General features: G+C 37.1%; 1 protein-coding gene across 1 annotated transcript in view; it reads right to left on the bottom strand.

Moving 5' to 3' along the window:
• Window positions 1–20,309, bottom strand: part of MCTP1 (multiple C2 and transmembrane domain containing 1) — a 301,653-nt gene that overhangs the window by 81,463 nt on the left and 199,881 nt on the right. Inside the window, exon 18 of the mRNA XM_023749929.1 lies at window positions 10,073–10,192. Coding sequence (XP_023605697.1) covers window positions 10,073–10,192 — 120 coding nt within the window. The remainder of the gene's footprint in view (window positions 1–10,072; window positions 10,193–20,309) is intronic.

The raw sequence follows: 20,309 nt of genomic DNA, 5'->3' as shown, positions 1-20,309 counted from the left end.
GAGAATAGAGTAAAAGAACAGCCAATAGACTGAAGAAGTATTAAAGGCAAACATGGAGTTAGTTACTGGGTGAAAGGGACAGACTGACGTGTGGAATAAGAGCTGTGGCCACAGATAGCTAGACCCCTTTTCTTTCTTAATATATTTTATTGATTTTTTTAGAGCGGAAGGGAGGGGGATAGAGAGTTAGAAACATCGATAGGAGAGAAACATCAATCAACTGCCTCCTGCACACTCCCCACTGGGCATGTGCCCGCAACCAAGGTACATGCCCTTGACTGGAATCGAACCCTGGACCCTTGAGTCCGCAGGCCGACGCTATCCTCTGAGCCAAACCAGTCAGGGCTAGACCCCTTTTCTTTATATATGCAGCACACACACACATATCTGGGATGATCTGAATGTCTTTTGGCTGCACACTCTGCATATTATATACAGCCCTCTATCACTGTGCCTATTCTATTCATGTAGTCGATTTAGTTGTTTCCCTCACTACAATACAAACTATCATAGGCAAAACCAGGGCTTAATCATCTTTGAACAACAGCCAGCACAGTGCCTTGTAATGTTCAATAAACTTTTGTTGAATGGAAATAATTAGGCATAAAACTTAGACAATTTTTTATTTGGAAAGAAAGACTGGACTACTTATCCATCAAACAATTTTTGAGCAGCTAGTATCCTGCTATGTCTGAGACATATTGCTCTGTGCTGGAATTAGATACAGAAATGGGAGATATAATTAGGATAACTTTGGGCTGGTGGGGAAGACCAGCAGTGATTATTAAAATACAGCAAGGGGAATATGGGAACTCAGAGGGGTGAGTTCACTTAACCTGTTAGAGAGCGTGTTGGTAGGGTGGGCAGGTGGTAGGGAGGGAAATCAGGGATGGTACTCCAGAGAAAATGGTAGAGATAACTGGTAATTATGCAAGCACATATGTATAAAATATGAAAACCTATGGGCGGCAAAAAACATTCAAAATGTGGTTTTCCAGTAATTTGAGGAATATTTCATATATATGTTGCCGAATGTAAAAAGTAGGTATGTTAATAGTACATTTAATATAATTCAATTTTGACAAAACAAAATATGTATGTCAAGCAAGAAATAGACATTAGATTCATAAACACATTTTTAAAGAACAGCGTAAAAGGCACACAGGGTGTGCCACCTTTCCTTTTTTCTAAGACAGAAGGCCCCTCCTTCACCCCCTCCTCTATGGAAAGGCCTTAACCCTCATGGCTAATAGAAGCCAACACCTGCTCATCAAAGCCAGGGTCCCCTAAAAGTTCACAGTGCAGGTTGAGAAGGTGCCCCAGGATAGCTGAGCCCCCACTGACCACTGAATCTCTGTATTGGCTGGACCTCAATCGCTGTAATGTATGGCTCCAGCAGCAAGGATTCAAGTGCCCCAGCCACTTGTCCAGCATGGTGCCACACACCACGCCGAGGCCGGGCAACTGTTCTGTCTGCCCCCAGGGCCCACATGGCTTCCAGGACTGCTCAGAGCTGGTGCAGTACATGCACCTCCACTAAGTTTAAGACCCAGGCTGTGCTGCCCTTCCCTGGGCCACCATGTGTGTCTCAATCAGTGCCACTCCCATAATAATCACTGTCTCTCCAGAGGTTACTGCCTTATCCTAGGCCTCAGTTTCCCTATCAATACAAAGAGAAGCATCCGTCCTCTTCTGCTTCCTACTGTGTTATGTGGAGCCTGTGTAATGGGTGCTCACCTGGGAACCAGTTAGAACTGGGTTTAGGTCACACTGGCTGCGTGAGCCTTTGCAACTGACATAACCTATCTGAGTCTTGGTTTCATGCTCTCCCAATGGATGGATGGTTGATTTCAGGTGAAAGAGATTGCAAAAGAGCATGGCACCCTCTGGTTCATTTCTGTGGTTTTCTCCCCCACTCCTGTCTTCCTACTACTCCCACATTTTGCTCATTCTGGACTAAAAAACAAAACACACACACAAATGATTCTGCTGGAATACAGGTGAGATAAAGCTGCAGGTATGGTTTGGCTGGAGCCTGTTCATAAGCAATCTTCTATGTCATGCTTGAAGGTGTTGTGGAAAGACCAAAGTAGCAGATGAAGACAGTCAGAATTTTATTTCAGAACTACCATCTTCCTATAGGTATTGAGGTAAGAATACAGAAGCAAATAATTTGGAGTAATGTTGCCAGAAAAAATACAGGAGGAATTTCAGATAACCGGTGACTATTATTGTAGTATAGGTAAACATCTCCCATTGTTTATCTGAAATTTTTACTTAAAAGGGCATTTGAATTATTTGCTAAAAATAGGTTTATAGGCAACCTACATTAAGGACAAATTCAGGAGGTTTCAGGGGCTGGAGTTTGAGGGGATTTTGTAAAGTAGAAGGCCTGGTCATTTACTGAGAGGGAGGATGGTAGTATGGTGGTGGTGAAGAATGGATAAAATGTGGAAAGCCTGTTGGTCCATGTCCAGGGACATGAGGTGATGGTCATCAGTGTGTGGGGAGACCAATCTGTACAGTGAGCAGTTGGCATAGCTAAGCAGTTGGTGAACAGCTTTGAAAGGGGTCACAGCAGATGAACTTTTCTGCTGACATCTGATTGGCTGTTGGTTTCTACTTCTTTATGCTAGTGATTCTGTTGGAAAACTAAAGGTCTGATTCTTTTCATGTCCTCATATTTTTTGCAAGCTGGTGACCTTCTGAAAAAATTGAGAAAATTGCTGTTGAAATAAGCAGGAAAAAGAAGAGAGTGATCATCCATTTTTAGATGTGTTTACAGGCTGTATGACTCAGTGCTGCTTCTGTTTAAGAGTGAGTATGTGTTCTCTTCTGGTACTGAGATGCAAACACAGGAGGCTGTGGTCTATGCCACTATCTCTGAACGATAAAGTCCTGATGAAGCCCAGAGGGTCTGACTGTACATCCAAAGTGCTTTACATAGGAGTCCTCTCTTCTCAGCTCAGCTTTGGCCAGTCTCTTTAGGTTCTGTTAGGAATATTTCACTTATTCAATAATTCATTTATTCAAGTATTTCACCATGGATACAACACCCATTTATGATGAACACATTCCATACAATGGATAGAGAAAGAAAGTACCTCATCAAATATTACAAACCTCAGGTAATATACTACTCAATTGTGAAAAACTGAGAACTGTTCCTTTAAGATTAGGAACACAACAAGGATGCCTACTCTCACCACTGTTATTCAACATAGTAATGGAAGTTCTAGCTAGAGCAAGAAAAAGACATAAAAGGTACCCAAATAGGGAATGAAGAAGTAAAACAGTCACAATTTTCAGATGACATAATTCTATATAGAAAACCCTAAACATTCCACCACAGAATATTAGAAACATAAACAAATATAGTAAAGTTGCAGGATATAAAGTGAACATACAAAAATATCTGTGTATTCCTATATACTATCAATGAACTATTAGAAAAAAATGTGAAAAAACAACAACCCACAATCTATTTGCAATTGCAATAAAAAGGATAAACTACCAGGAATAAACTTAAGTGAAGGATCTATACACTGAAAACTACAAAACATTGTTAAAGAAACTGAGGAAGACACAAAGAAATGGAAAGATATTCCATGTTCATGGAAGAATTAACATAGTTAAAATGGCCATATTATCTGCAGCAATATACAGGACTTAATGCAATCCCCATCAATATTCCAATATTATTTTTCAAAGAAATAAAACAAAAAATCCTATTTATATGAGACTACAAAAATCCCTGAATATCCATAGCAGTCCTGAGAAAAAAGAACAAAGCCAGAGGTATCACACACCATGAATTCAAAGCTACAATAATGAAAACAGTATGGTATTGGCAGAAAAACTGGTACACAGACCAATGGAATAGAATTGAAAGTCCAGAAATAAACCCATGCATACATGGGCAACTAATTTTCGACAAAAGAACCAAAATCATACAACAGAGAAAGAAAATCCTTTTTAATAAATGGTGTTGGAAAAATTGAAAAGCCATATGCAAAAAATGAAACTACACTGCTTTCTAACTCTATATACAAAAATGAACTCAAAATAGATTAAGGACTTGAATATAAGACCTGAAAACAATAAATACATAGAAGAAAACATAGGCATTAAATTTATGGACTTTGTTCTCAGAGAGATTTTTGTGAACATGATCCCAAATGCATGGGAATTAAAACCGAAAATAAATGACTACAACAAACTGTGCTTCTGCACAGCAAAATAAACCATCAACAAAATAAAAAGGCAATCAACCTAATTAGAGAAGATATTTACAAACAATACCTCCAATAAAGGGCTAATATCCAAAATATACAAAGAACTCATACTACTCAACAACAAAAAACAATCTAATTAAAAAGTGGATGAAGGACCTGAACAGATACTTTTCCTAAGAAGACTTACAGATACATGAAAAGATGCCCAACCTCACTGGCTATAGGGGAAATGCAAATCAAAACCTCAATTAGATACATCTTACATCTATTAGAATGGCCACTATCAATAGGATGGAAATAACAAATGCTGGAGAGACTGTTGAGGAAAGAGAACCCTGTACCCTGCCGGTGGGAATATAAATTGGTACAACCTCTATGGAAAACAGTATGGAGCTTCTTCAAAAAATTAAGAATAGAGCAGCCACATGGCCCAGCAATCCCTCTTTTGGTTGTCTACTAGAAAAATTTGAAAATACTTGTAAAGATATATGTACCTTATGTTCATTGCAGCATTATTCACAATAGTCAAGACATGGCAACAGCTTAAGTATCCTTTAGTTTAGTGGATGATTGAATAAAATGCGGTACATATATACAATGAAATATTACTCAGTCATAAAAAAGACAAAATATTGTCATTTGCCACAACATGGATGTATCTTGAGAATATTATGTTAAGTGAAATGTTAGGTGGAAAAGGGCAAGAAAAATATTATTTCACTCATATGTAGGATATAAAACGGAAAGCAACAAACAAATAGTACAACCCTTATAGATACATACAACAGTATGGTGGTTACTAGAGGGGAAAGAGAGGTTGATAGGGTAAAGGGATTCAAATATATGGTGATGGAAGAAGATTAGAGTCTTTGCTGGTGAGCACAGAATGCAATATACAGATGTTGTATTATAGAACTGTACACCTGAAACTTATATATGTTATTAACCAATGTTACCCTAATATACTTAAATTAATATATTTAAAAAAGAAAAAATTCACTTCTTATAAGCTGTATGCATTTCTAGAGATAAGTGCTCTGGGCCTAATTGGAACGGATCCAACAAAGAACAATATTCAAGCAGAGAAAAGCAGCATCAAGGTTTTTGCCATTTGAGGGAGCTAGCAAACCCTTCAGAATTTACTAAGTATTTTAGCAAGCAGACTTTGGCTCAATTTGTGTCACAGTCAGATCCTGAGTCAGAAATGATTTCATTGATCTACCCTACTCTTCAGTTTTAATGCCTTCATTGATTAGGCAACTGAGATTATGTGGGAAGAATATCGTAACAGTTAAAAATGAATGTTTCTGCCAAAACCGGTTTGGCTCAGTGGATGGAGCATCGGCCTGTGGACTGAAAGGTCCCAGGTTCGATTCCGGTCAAGGGCATGTACCTGGGTTGCAGGCACATCCCCAGTGGGAGATGTGCAGGAGGCAGCTGATTGATGTTTCTCTCTCATCGATGTTTCTAACTCTCTATCTCTCTCCCTTCCTCTCTGTAAAAAATCAATAAAATATATTTTAAAAAAATGAATGTTCCTTTGAAGTGTAATTTAAAAGTGCTGTTGAAAAATGTTTGTATGCCAGAGATATGCAAAGACTTTCTTTACTAATGTGAAGGATTCAGCTTTAATTACTCCTCCCATGATCACCAGGGTGGATGGAAGGTAGTCCTCCAGGTCAGGAATGTTTTTGAAATTATTGGGGTCACCTGGGATCAAACAGATAACCAGCACTAGTTCTTGAGAGGTCACTGGGTACCTCATAAAAAGGAATTTCAGGAAACCTGGGATTCCATGTAAGGGTCTGGACACTTAGAAAATGATCCCTTGGGGAAGTCATGCCCTAGCCTGTAGCATGGAAATAGCCAGGGTTTCAGAACATGGCATCGCTGGGTTCACACCCCACTTACTCTATGGAGTTCATTCTTTATTGTCTTTGATTTCTTAATTTGTAAAATAAGGGTAACACCACTTAGAATAATTTACTTGATACACATTGTAAAGAATAAAAAGACATGATGTCTCCTAGTGTGGTGATTGCAGGGTGGGTGGTAGATGCAGGTGGAAAAGGGCATATAGGGCATAAATGGTGATGAATAAAATAAAAAATACATTTAAAAATAAAATTGAAAGACAAACAAAAAAAGAGATGTCTCTAAAAGGCTTAGCAGAATACCTGATACATAAAAGTTGCTTAACAAATATCTGCTCTGTTTCGCTGTACGAGAGGTAAGAAGGATATGGGGTGGTGGAGTGAGGGAAATAAGGGTTTTCCTTCCATCAGTCTGCTTCTAGGTAGGGTAAGTGCTTTTCTGTAACTCAAGTGAGAAACCTGCTCTAACGGGGCCCAGGGAGACCGAGGATGTACCAAACCACAACCCCAAGAGGAGATGGGTCTGACTGGTGGTAAGGAGTACAGAGCACACGTCACACGGATTGGCAGGTTCTAACACCCCCTCTCTCACTTCCTAACCGTGTGCCTTTGGTTAAGCTATGTAACCTCTCTACTCTGTTCCCCTGGATGTAAAGTAGTGATAGTGATACCCATCTCACAGGGGGTGCAATGGACCCCTCTCTGCTTGGCTAACCCATTTCGTTCATTCTCTGAGACTGGATTCTCCTCTCTCAAGGGAGGGCTCTTTTCTCTTTTTAACTTCTTATGTAAGAAATATTTCCTTTTATCTCTTTGCTATACAAACCAGAAAGTCATTTTGATTTATATATTTTTACAATTTTCACCCTAATTGAATTTTCTCAGCTGAATGTACAGACGATTTTGTTTTTCATGACAGAAATTTCATTTATAATTCATTCATATTCTCGTTCTCTCTACCACCTCCCCCCACCCTCCCCACCTCCCCAAAAGAAAGTGTCATAGTTTGGAATAAGCCAACAGTATGACTAATGCACTTCAGACACTCCCTAAAATTTTCACACAAGCTGAAAAAATTCTGCATTGTTTTGGGATACCAATAAGGACTTAGGGCAAAATACTATTCTACCAGGGCTATGCATTGTGCCGGAGGTTCTCTTAAGCACAGCATGGCAACCCTACAAACACTTTACCTTAATTTACAGATGTGTGAATATATGTGAATATGTGTGCGTGTATATGTGTGTGTATGTGTGTGTATGTGTATGCTCATGTGTACGTGTACGTGTATGTGTATGTGTATATGTATAAAATCTGTAACCGGCAAAGTATAATCCAGGTTTCTTTTCAAAAGGAGCAACCAGCTCAAATGCACAGCTGGGTATGGCAGAAACACATAATTAGACAAATTGGATTTAAGAGTTACATAAGGTCTCAACTGAGCCGGTGAATGAGAAGCTGAATGAAACGCTGTGATTGCTGCTCTGGTGCCTTGAAAGAACAGAATATGTGGAAATGTGTGTTTGGGGCAAATAAAAGGCAATTACTGGGAGTTATGGGGTGTAGTTGGCATTCCATGAAAGTTAGACTATTCAATGTTTCGCAGTGGGCTGTGCTGGGAATAAAATGTTGTCCATGGCTTAAAGGGGGAGTCTGTTAGAGATGTGCCTAAAAGGAAAGATTTGACAAATACTATTTTGGAGTTATATTTTGGGGGGAAGAAAGGGAGTAGAAAAACTTACATAATATATAACATCTCAATAGCTTTATAAAAATTCTTAGGGAATTTTAAGTACAAGGGGATACATTATATATTATTATTTCCCTTCTAGAAGTGAACCTTTCCAGCTAGAGCAGGCATATTCAAGAGAAGATAACAAGAAATGTCTATAGTTTCTGAATTTTTCACCAAGAATACTTAAACTAATGACTACATATTGAAGATATGCCCCCTTATAGGATTAGGAAGCTGAAACTAAATTACCACTTTTTTCTATTTGCAAATAATCTTATTTGCAAATTTGTCTCAAGGCAACTGAATGAAAAGTAGTTATTCTTCTCCCTCAACAATCTCCCAGAAATAAATGGGACAAGAAAGCAATTGTCTGAGACAGTCTTATTTTCTTAAAGAAAACATTCCGTATTAATTGACAAAAGTATCTGAGTCCCCATGACACCAGTGCTTATGGCATTTGGGGCTTGTCTCTCAGTGTGCGATTTAAAAATATATCCATAAAATCCTTGCCAATAATAATAACTTCTTGTCTGTTGATGCTGTCTATCCATTAAAATCTCTATTAGCAACCTCACATTTAGTTTGTTAAACCTTATAAAAAATGTTTTGAGCATCTTTAATTTGCAAAACACGTGCTAGAGACAGTGGCAAGTACAAAGATGAACAGACTGTCCTTCCTCACATTTATAATCTAGTGAGATATACAGACAATGGTGTTGTTGGACTTTGCCATGTACTTGATGGTTGTGCATCAGGATTTTTCATTTATTTTGATAAAGAAAATTATTTTAAAGAGTATATTTTGCTTGTGTTACCATTGGAAGTATGTTTTGCTTGTGTTATAATTTAAAGTGTGCTTTGCTGTGTTATTTAAAAGGGAAATTATTTTATGTCACAGGTATGTCTTTGTAACCATTATGGTGCTAACATAATAACACTAGAGACCCGCTGCATGAATTTGTGCACGGGTGGGGTCCCTCAGCCTGACTGGAGATCAGGGCCAACCAGGGCTGGCCAGCAGAGGGGAGGGAATGCAGCAGGTTTGCTGTGGGAGCACACTGACCACCAGGGGGCAACTCCTGCATTGACCATCTGCCCTCTGGTGGTCAGTGCACATAATAGCTACTGGCTGGTCATCCGGTTGTCTGGTTGTAAAGGTTGCTTAGGCTTTTATACATATAGATATCACATAATGCTATTAAGCTGATGATCAAATAACTATTTCTGCATTATTATGGACACAGTAGTTGGCAAAAAGTCCTGATTATAAATCAAATGGAGACTCTTAATGGCAAGTAAAAAAAAATCTATGTAATCTGATAAGGACATATAACTACCAAGTTTTCTCATGCTTTACAAAACTATAAATTCTTGTCAATAGTTGTCTATGGAGTTATCAAATTACAAATGTCCTATTTGGAGAAGTAGCACCCCCCCATTTATTTACATATGAGAAAGCCTTTTGAAGTTGTATGTTTGCTAAGGATATAGCTACTGAGATCATCTAAGAGGAATGAAGGTTGGCAGAAGAACAAATGTAATTATGTGGCTAGCTTCTGCTTCTCAGCTAAAACTCTTTTCCAGAGAAAGAAGGTAGTCTCACACATCCTAAAAACTTTCAAAAATGCCAGAGAGGGCAGGGGTTCAGTATAACTTTCCCTAAGTTAAGTGAAAGCTCTTTATCCTTGAGCAGGTATCCTGATACACCCTGACACAGAGAAGTATGTTTTCTATAGTTCTGTGAATGTTTATTGAATTTAGGTACTTTATGTATTTTTCCAGGCCGACAACCATCATCAATCCTTCCTTCATTCCAATGACAGACAACAGAGAAATGCCTTAAATACAATACATTTCATTTGGTCTGGTCACTAGTAATTTTGTGATATTATGTCTTAATTCAGAATTCATTAAGACAAAAAACAACAACAAAGAGAATGAAAGAAATAATCATTTGGAAGAACTCATTTATAGTTAAAAATCATAGCTCATCCTTCGGTGTGCTCTGACTTTTGTTCCTATCAAGATGAGTAATGTTGAAATAGTGAATATTTTCTATTGTATTAGAACCAAAGAGTTATTAGTTCTGAACTGATAAAAACTTTTCTCCAAACTGAGTATTTATGGGCAGAATTTCTGGTTTGTAAAACCAAACTCAATGTTAATCTTATCAGAGAGACTAGGAATAAGAACAAAACCACAGACAAATTAAGAAAATAGAGACTTACTGTATCACGTTGCCTGTTATCTTTCCCTGATATTATCAAGAAGTAGTTCCATGTCAATAGTAACAACAACACCAGCGGTATCATGTAGAGCTCAAAGTTCCACACAACAAAGAGGAAGAGCTGGAGGAGAGAGAAGAGAGAAAAAAAGATGAGTCAGCTCTAAATTTCATTAAATGGACTCTCTTATCAATACTCCATTTTAAAAAACACACAAACAAAATGTTTCAGAACGGAAAGATTTATCTTGAAAACAAAGCCTTAAAACTTGGTAGGCATTTTTCTAAAAGCACAAGTGACCTCTGGAAAGTCACAGGTAGGAGTTTACTTTGTTTCATTTCTATGAAGAAAAAACTGATATCATTACATTGTCAATGAGGCAATTTTAATTTTTCTCCTTCTGTGAAATTATTGTTAGGTTGAACAAAATAAAGTAAAAAAAAAGTCAGCAAAATGAGACTACATTGTCAGAAATAGCTGGTCTAGCTGCCTTGATAATAAAGAAAGAATCCCTATTTAATATCAGGGACTTTAAAAAAAATCTCACTTGGATAATACAATGTCACAAGCATAATAGGCAGATGAAAATACCAAGTCTATACAAGAGAACCTCAAAGATTTCACATTATGAATAAAAGCACTGCTACCAACAAGTGAAAAAAAAGGGTTGGCTTACCATTCAGCATTACCATAGAAATCAAAAAGCTCTTTTAAAAAAAGAATAATTTTGCCAGAGAAACTTTTTAAATGTCTATTTCTATTATCTTGTAAAACTACCTACTTCTCTAAGTATATAAATGATTTTTTTTATATTATGAGACACCTTAGATTAAGAACTCACCTAGGTGGGCAGAAGGAACCATTCTAAGAGCATTTGCATTGCAAATAACTAGCCTTGGCTATGCAGTGTGACTCTCCCACATCCCCACCAGGCTCTTATAATGCTGGACAGATCAGTGATGTTTCTGGGTCTGTGGCAGCTGCTGCTACATTCAGGTCCTGTTAAGTCAGATGGTAGCTGAGAGCCAGATCCTACTCCTGATGCTAACTAGCCTTATACCTTTCGGTGCCATGCATATTTTCCCTTTAGTTTCTTCCTCTGTAAAACGGGGATGTCAAGAGGATCTACTTGAGAGGTTGTCAGAATTAAAGAGCTGAAACATTTTAAGGATTTAACACACTGCTTAGCATCCAGTAAGTGCTCAAAACACATTATTGTGTAGTGAGATCAATACCTTACAAAACTCAGAAAGTTAATTATTGACTAAGGTCTTCAGGTAATGCATATTTTAATAGTGAAAACTAGAAAGTCATCTGCCTGCTAGGATTTAGCTGCACCATAGCAGAAGTGGGAACTTGAGCCAGATGGTAACACAGACACCTTGCATTTGATAGACCTGAAGGGGTGGGAACTTTGCTCTGAGAACACTAGTGTCGGGAACAACAGCACAGGCCATTTGCAGTCTTAATAAACCTGAGCAAGTCTACAGTCTATTCAAATGGCAGAGAAAACGAGCCTGTGTGGAGAGGTGGAGGGACAGACCCCGAAAGGTCAGATCACAGGTTCTGAGCCTTGGAAAGTCACTCTACCCCACTGTTTTCAGTTCTAAACAGAGGTCTATAGATCTAACCACCTCTAACATACTTTCCCTAATATTTAAGGTGACTTTATGATATTACTGTATCATCAGGGTTTTTCAAATGTGACATTTTCAGAATTATATATTTTACTGAATTATTTGATATTCATGAGCCAGATAGACACCAAAAGCATAAATAATGCTTTAGTAACCCAAGAAATAAATTTTGGACAGAATTACATGGTAACTATAGATTCAAGTTCCTGAATAAAAAAAAATGCTTCAAATATGAGCCATATCTTTTCTTTCACCAGAAAAGTAAAAAGACTTCCAGAGAAGGAAATATTTCCCTTTAATTTTTGAAATTGATACAATATTTATAAAGATGATATAATTATAATTGATGACTATGATTCTATTAAAATGTATTTTAAAGAGATAATTATTTATTCAGGTAGTGAATTAAGGCAAATTTAGCAGTCATCAACACATGTAAAGAGAAATTATTTTTGGTTATAATTCATACTAATTCTTTACACATTTATCTATAAATTTTAGGTAATCACTAGAACATAAGCTCTTATGGGTAGGGATTAATACATTTTCATTCTCAGTTCTATCCCCAGAGCCTAGAACAGTAGTGCTTGAGGCACAATGGGTACTCCATAAATATGTTTGCTGAATTAATGAATAAATGGATCCTGGGTTTCCAAGTCATTTAACATAAGTCTTCTTAATTATTTGTATTAGTAAAGTTACTGTAGAGCCACTGTATAAAATCAAGGGACTTCAAGAAAATATATAAAGAATTATAACCTGGAATGCCACTAACAAATTTCTCTCTGAGGCACATGAAGATTCTCCTATCCTTTCAATGCAGTCAGAAACTGTCTTGTGTATTATGGACTGACCACAGTCTTTCCTACACGGTTGCTTTTTCTGGGGACAGTCACTTGACTCTGTGTTTTGGCCTCATATAATTCCATTGCTAAGTATTGCCAATCCTAATAATTTTTAACCTGTTGAATATATATATCTCCCCCCTTGTAATGTCTACTCATTCGTGATAGAAACCTGTTGTTGCTCAGAATAAATTTCCTTGTAGTGCATGTATTGGTGTTAGATGTAGGCTAGATGTGCATAGAATAAACTTTCTATATGATAATCCTATAAGAAACCAAGACATTTGTCATGTTAGTTTCTTCTCTAGGCTCAGCGTCACTAGTTGCTTCAACTACCAGTTACAAAGTGTGGTTTCTGACATTCTACATGGCAGATGTCTTCTCATCACATCCAAATCAATACATCCGTAGCTTTCTTAAAATATAGCACTCAGAACAGACACAGCACTTCTCATGAAAACCATAGGTTGTTGATATGCCCTCACAACATGAGCACTAGAACTCAGGATGGAGAAAAATATAGGAGGGAGACAAAGGAAGAAACTGCATTAGTTTTATGGATCTGGCAGTGCCAAAAAAATAGTTTCTTTCCCTATTGTGTGTTCTTTAAGAATCTACTGTTTAGCCAAAACCGGTTTGGCTCAGTGGATAGAGCGTCGGCCTATGGACTAAAAGGTCCCAGGTTCGATTCCGGTCAAGGGCATGTACCTGGGTTGCGGGCACATCCCCAGTGGGAGATGTGCAGGAGGCAGCTGATCGATGTTTCTCTCCCATCGATGTTTCTAACTATCTATCTCTCTCCCTTCCTCTCTGTAAAAAATCAATAAAATATATTAAAAAAAAAAAAAAGAATCTACTGTTTAGGTAACTAAGCAGGGAGCCCATGATGTTGAAAATACCTTTTAAAAAAACAAGCGTATACTCTGAAAACTATGATAAATAGAAGAAATGGAGTAAGATACAACCAAATGGAAGAATATACCTAGCTAATGGATTGGAAAGATTAATATTGTTAAAAATGTCCTTATTACCTGAAGTAATAAACAGATTCAATGCAACACCTATTAAAACACCAATGGTATTCTTCTCAGAATTAGAACAACTAATCCTAAAATATACATGGAACCACAAAAGACCCCGAATAGCCAAAGAAATCTTGAGGAAGAACAGAGTGGGAGGTATTATACAACCTGATATCAACTATACTACAATAATCATTATAGTATGGTATTGGCAAAAAAAAAAAATACACAGACCAATGGAATAGAGCCCAGAAATAAATCCCCACTTACATAGTCAATTAATCTATGACAAAGGAGGCAAGAATACATAATGAGATAAAGATAGTCTTTTCACTAAGTGGTGGTGGGAAAACTGGACATGTAATTGCAAAAAAAAAAAAAAAGAAAAGAAACTTGATCATTTCTTTCACTATATACAAAAATAAATTCGAAATGGATTAAAGATTTAAATGTCAAACCTAAAACGATAGAAGGAAACCTAGGCAGCAAACTCTGACATTAGCAATGTCTTTCTGGATATCTCTCCTCAAGCAAGGAAAACAAAAAAAAAAATAAACAAATGAGACTAAATCAAACTAAAAGTTTTCCACAGTGAAGGAAACCATTAACAAAATGAAAAGATAACCTACTGAATGGGAGAAGATTGTACATTAGTGCAGTATGGATATTCCTAAAAAATTAAAAATAGAGCTGCCTTATGACCCAACGAGTCCACTTCCAGGTATACATCTAAAGAAAACAAAACACTAATTTGCAAAGATGCATACACCCCACCCCCACCCCCATTCATTGCAGCATTAATAGTAATAGCCAAGATATGTGGAATCAACCTGGATGTCCATCAGTTGATGAGTGGACAAAGAAGATATGGTACACATATACAGAAGAATAATATTCAGCAATAAAAAGAATGAAATCTAGTAATCGGCAACAACATGGACAGACCTAGAGGGTATTATGCTAACTAAAATAAAGTCAGACAAAGACAAATACAGCAGGATCTCTCATGTGGAGTCGGTAAAACAAAATAAATGAATACACAAAATAGAAGCAGACCCATAGACATAGAAAACAAGCTTATAGTTGCCAAAGGGGAAGTGATAGTGGGATAGGAATAAAAACATAATGAATACATACATACATACAAGGTATTTGAATAAGTTCTAAATACAAAGGCATTTTTTCTTTCTGAATATCCAACTGCAGACTTCAAAAGTTCATATGTTAAAAATAAAATGAATTTATTGAACACTTATTATGTGCTAAGTAATACTGGGTGTTCAAATTAAGAAATGACATGGTCTCTAGACTCAGATTGCTAAGAATCACTAAGAAAGAAAGCAATCGTTCACTACAGAATTAGTGATGTTTCTCATACTTGGTAGTGGGTGGGTGGGTGATCTCCTAACAAAGAGAGCTTTCAGAGAAAAAAGAGCATTGTTTAGTTAATTCTCTCCACACTGAGCTTCTCTTCTCCTTGGGCCCCACCCTATTGATCCTCTCCTCTTTCTTACAAAAAGCCAAGACAACTCTTAGGGCCACAGGAGAAAGAGGCAGCTCAGAGAAAACCCAGGAAGGCCAAGAAAATGCAAAATGTCCTTGATTATACTTTTTCATAGATTTGGATGGGTGGGTGGATGGGGGGGTTGGATATAATGGGCTAAAATGAGGTTAAAAAATCAAATAAATAAAACAAAATCACTGACACATCCATAGAATAGATAAAAACCATAAAATGCCTAGCATTTATCCCGACCCAATACTGTCAGAACCCCCTTTTGCCTGTATGGGACATGGAAAGAGAACTTGATGATTCTAAATTTTCTCATTGTTAAGTTAGGTAAGAAGGACTCTTGCTCATTTGTACAGTATTTAATTTCCTTTGACTCCATCACCATGGCATTCTTTCTTTATTTTTTCTTTCTCTGTCATATTCTCCCCACCTTTCCTCTCTTTCCCTATGCTTTTAGTAAGTAAACAGAGCACCACCTACATTTTACTTTAGTGGAACTCATGCCCCCATTCCAAATAAAACACCCAGCCCTACATTAGTTATCCTTGTTCATAGAGACTAAAACTATTCCAAAAATTTGGTGGTTTTCTTTTTGAAATCACGAGGTAGCAGTTATAACATACAATTAGAAGTCTACAGCAGAAAATCTTCATGAGACATTAGTCAAATGGTAATAAGTACACATAACTTCCTTCATTGGAAAATGGATACTGAGAGTTTTACCCATTATCCCGGATGTTAGAAACTCTCTGTCAATCTGCCTTGGACTTCCAGCCCTGACCACGGGATCCCTCAGGAGCTGCTGCAGTGTGGTGTAGCGGAAAGAGCATGGATGTCTGCATCAGGCCCATGTTTGCATCCAAGCTCTCTAGTCGCCAGCTAGGTGACCTTGGGCAAGTCACTAGATTTCTCTTAGTTTATCATCTGAAAAATGGAAATTATAGCATTGACTTTGAAGATTTGAGATGGAATTAGCCTAGTGCCTGGCACCTAGAAGATGTTCAATGAGCAGTAGGTGTTATGATAAGCAGGAATATACTGGCTCATACTACATATAATACTTTGGGCCCTTTTTGCAACTCATCACTTTGGTTATATGTCCCTAGAATCTATAGATAATGATTGTTTCCATCATAAGAGCTAAGGTAAAGATGCCATGTCAGCTACAGCAGGAAAAGATGATGGGATGAGTGCCATTTTCAGTAATTTTATATTTAGTTTGTGGTAATTGCATGCAATAATGACCCCATTTGTTTATGTCCCCCTGAGTACATGCCTTTTGTAATGCCCTCCCATAATGACACTGGGATTGGGCATATGGTTTGTTTGGGCCAAGGGAAAATTAGCAAATATGAACACAGAGACTTAAAAGCACTTTCTCACTAGGCCTTGCCCTCTGCACTATTAGAACCTTGAGCCACCATGTCAATGAGCCCAGGATAGCCTGCTGCCCGACAAAAGACATGTACACAGTCACCTCCATCTCCCCAGATGAGAGCCAGACAGCATCCAGAAGTAAAGCTGCCTAGCTGACTAGAGATTCAGGAGTTAATCCTGCTGAGAACAGAAGAAATACCAACAGAGCTTGGTCCAAATTGCTGACCCAAAGAATTATCCCAACATAAATAGTAGTTCCTTTAAACTACTAATTTGGAGTGTTTTTGTTTTATAAAGCAAAAGCTAACTGATACATGTTCTTTCTCCAAGGAGACAATGTGGTATGGACCAAAAGCCTGAAAAAATGGTTTTAATTTTATTTCTGCTATTTGATTATCATAGGACCTTGGGCAAGTCAGTTATCCTCCTTTATTTTAGTCTATTACCTGTAAAATGGAGATGATAATACCTGCTTATTTCACAGGTTGGCTGCAGGGAAGAGGTGATGTAATATATGTGAAAATATTTTAACTCAAAGTACTATATAAGTGCAAATACTATCAATTTATTGTTTTCCATATTTAAAATTATTTCTGAAAAATTAGAGATTTTATGAACTAATAATACAAGTTAAGTCAGTATAATAATTGTTCTTTGAGCAGTTAAAGAGGATGAGTGGTGTTCCTTAGAGGAATGCATGTGGTGGGGGAGGAAGAAATTTGTTGGAAGGAAGTCATAAGTGTTAAACACGGGGGCTGCAGTTAAAATTTTTACTAATAAAAACCCCAGATCTTTACAGAAACTCATTATTACTAGTAAATGGCATTAGCATGCAGTGTGGATTCTGTGAACTCTGAAGTTGAAACAATTAAGTTATTAAATGTTAACAAATTTTAACAACCACATGCCCCTAGATATAAAAGAATCTTGTTCTGAACTAGTGGTTTTATAAATGTCAATTCCTGTCTATAATTTTTTTTCACTTTAAATCTACATACCTTTTATCTAAATTAATGTTATCTTGCCAATGCTATTAGCATCAATGTCACAAAATGCAATCCTTCATTATCTGTTTGGGCCAGGCTTTATGAGCAATCTACATTTAAATCATAATGACTCAGAATGGCTTTTTGGAAAATCTGTAATGTACTGAAAGGTAAATAACATAATTTGTCCTATCATGTATCATATATCACATTGCACAGAATGAACTTTAGGCAAAAAGTCCTGAGAGGAAGGCTGGGAAGGCAGACTATCTTTATTTTACAAATGAGAAAGCCGACCCTCTGCAGAGTGGCAGGCCCAGGTCTTCTGATTCCCAACCTGTGTGCTCTTCCCACAATGCTCTACTGCTTCTAAGGAGAAGGATTTGACAGCAAATGTCGATGCCCTGGAGGTATCAATTATTTAGGAGCTGATTATTCAATTTGTAGATTTCTGTTCTATTCCTTTTCCTTCATCTTGCTTTGGGATAACTACTTTTTCATTAGTGGAAAGAAATGGAATACCATTTCCTTGGTAAAATTTGTTTGGTATGGAAAAGAGGTCAAAAACCAATGGTTGAAATAAGGTTTGTGAAGCCAATTTCCTCCCCCCCCTTTTTTTTCATTCTTTCACTTGGCTTTGAATAATCAAAAGTTGGCTATTCACAAAGTTTCTATTAAATGGGGTTTTCTTCTATCCAAAATGTTTGGAAGAAGGTTAGCAAGGTGGCTGTAAAGGCAAAGATTGGAAAATGAATGAGCCAATTATATTTTCACAGATTTTTAAAAAAGCCCTTTTCTCATGAAGACTAAACAAACAAAAAAACCTTTTCTACTCAGAAGCTAATTAAGATGGGCTAAGGCTTCTCACTCATGTTTAAACCAGGTAAATATACAAAGTACATGAACGATTTGAAATATTAAGACTTTATAACAACATTTCTTAGTAGGCGCAAGACAGGCATAATTTTTATTTCTTTGAGTCTGGGGTTTTTAGTGTCCCAGACAGGCCTGGCCATTCACATTGTCCCATCAATTGATGCCTCATTGAAGTCCAGTGGAGGACGCCTGCATTCAATGATCATTCGGTGCGACATATGACAGTATCCCTGGGGGAGCCCACTTCAAAAAAACCATTTAAGTTGGAATATTGAATATCCTATTCTTTTGCAAACTACAGTATATTTTAAAAAGAAATCTCATCCAAAATGATTAACACTTCCTACTGTTCAGGAAAAAGCCTGCCCTTTCAGACTAACAGCTGTGGATCATTAGCTCTCCAGTGATGAGATGTGTTTGATGAGTATTTTTCTTTCTAATTAAGAGATGAGATTCTCTATTTGACTGTCTCTTCAGAAAGAAGTGAAGAAAAAATTCTCTGCCTACATGGAAAGGCCATCTCCTACAAAACAATTAATTATTTCACGGCCCTTTTAGAAAATCTTTTTCCTCCCTAATTTCAATTCATTTTTTTTTCTTAACACATTTACACCCAGGCCTTCACAGTATTAACCCATTTTTCACCCAACCTTCACTTTCTGAGGTTTCTCTGCTTCATTATCCAACAATATCTTTTTCAGATAAAATAGAATGAAGAAATACCTTTTTTGGACAAAATAGAATGAGAAAATATATAAAAAATACATACATGCGTAACCTAACAGAGAACATTTGGTATAGAAATATTCTCTGATGTGAGAAAGGCCTCAAATTAGAAAGATAATAAATACATAGTATTTGCTTTTGGGGGAACCAAACAATGCTTTAAAAAAATAAAAACTTAAAGTTACCTAGCAATATATAAAAACGTGTTATTTTTAATTAATTAATTAACTAATTAATTAATCAATCCTTAAAAGGAAATGATTTCACCTCTACCAATAAGACTAGCCTTAAAGACGAAAGCTAGAGAATGTCAACTGGGACCTCAAATATAGGTGGGACAAAGCCATCATGGAGGTTGTAAAATTCCTAAATGAAAAACATGATTGAAGAGCATAGTAAGAAGCAAATGAACATACTATTGTGAATTAATCCTATCAATGGCCTTCTTAAACCCTTTTGGTACAAGGAAAGAAAGGAGAGAAGGAAGGGAAGAGGGTCAACTTTCAAACATTTGAAAGCTGTGCTGACATTTCTCTCCCCAAGGGCACATGGAAATATGTTTGGATGTTTTAGTTGTCCTAATGCATGGTGTGAAAGAGGAGGTACTGCCAATTAGTGAGTAGGGCCAGGGTATGAAACACCCTCAAACACGTGGAACAGTCCACTACAAGGAGAAATTTTCCCGTCCAAATGTTAACACTTCTCTTTGAGAAACATTGACAATTTCTCACATAGACAATCCTACAATTAACTTAAAGAAAATTATACACACACACACACACACACACACACACAAGTTATAAGAAAGAAGGCTAGATATATTTCCTAGATGATGACATGAATTATGACTTAAGGATTTAGAGTAAAACAGTATTAGAGGGGAAAACTGCCCTCACTCATAAGCATTTGCACTAGATTCTCTTTTCCCATCTATTAATGTTTAATATTTCTTAACAATGTGCCTAAAGAAGAACTGGAGGTGAACCTTCTCTGCCATCTACTCCCCTCTAGATTATGTCAGGCTCCACACATCATTAGAGTTTTCACAACTGCACCTTCAGGAAGGGGGTGGTTTCACCTTGATTTAAATGGCCAGATGGCATCACCACCTGTTCTAAAGTCTGTACTACCACCATTCAACAGGGAGAGAAGATAGGCAAATTAACCTGATTAGTTCCAATATCATGATAGACTTCTGAAGGTGATTTTAAAGTATGATACGCTGCTCTCTTTTTTTTGGGGGGGGGATGGTGGTGGT

The sequence above is a fragment of the Myotis lucifugus genome, unplaced genomic scaffold (genome assembly GCF_000147115.1).
Source record: "Myotis lucifugus unplaced genomic scaffold, Myoluc2.0 scaffold_0, whole genome shotgun sequence".
Taxonomy (NCBI): Eukaryota; Metazoa; Chordata; class Mammalia; order Chiroptera; family Vespertilionidae; genus Myotis; species Myotis lucifugus.
The sequence above is the reverse complement of the archived record's forward strand: the minus strand, read 5'-3'. Positions and strand labels throughout refer to the sequence as shown.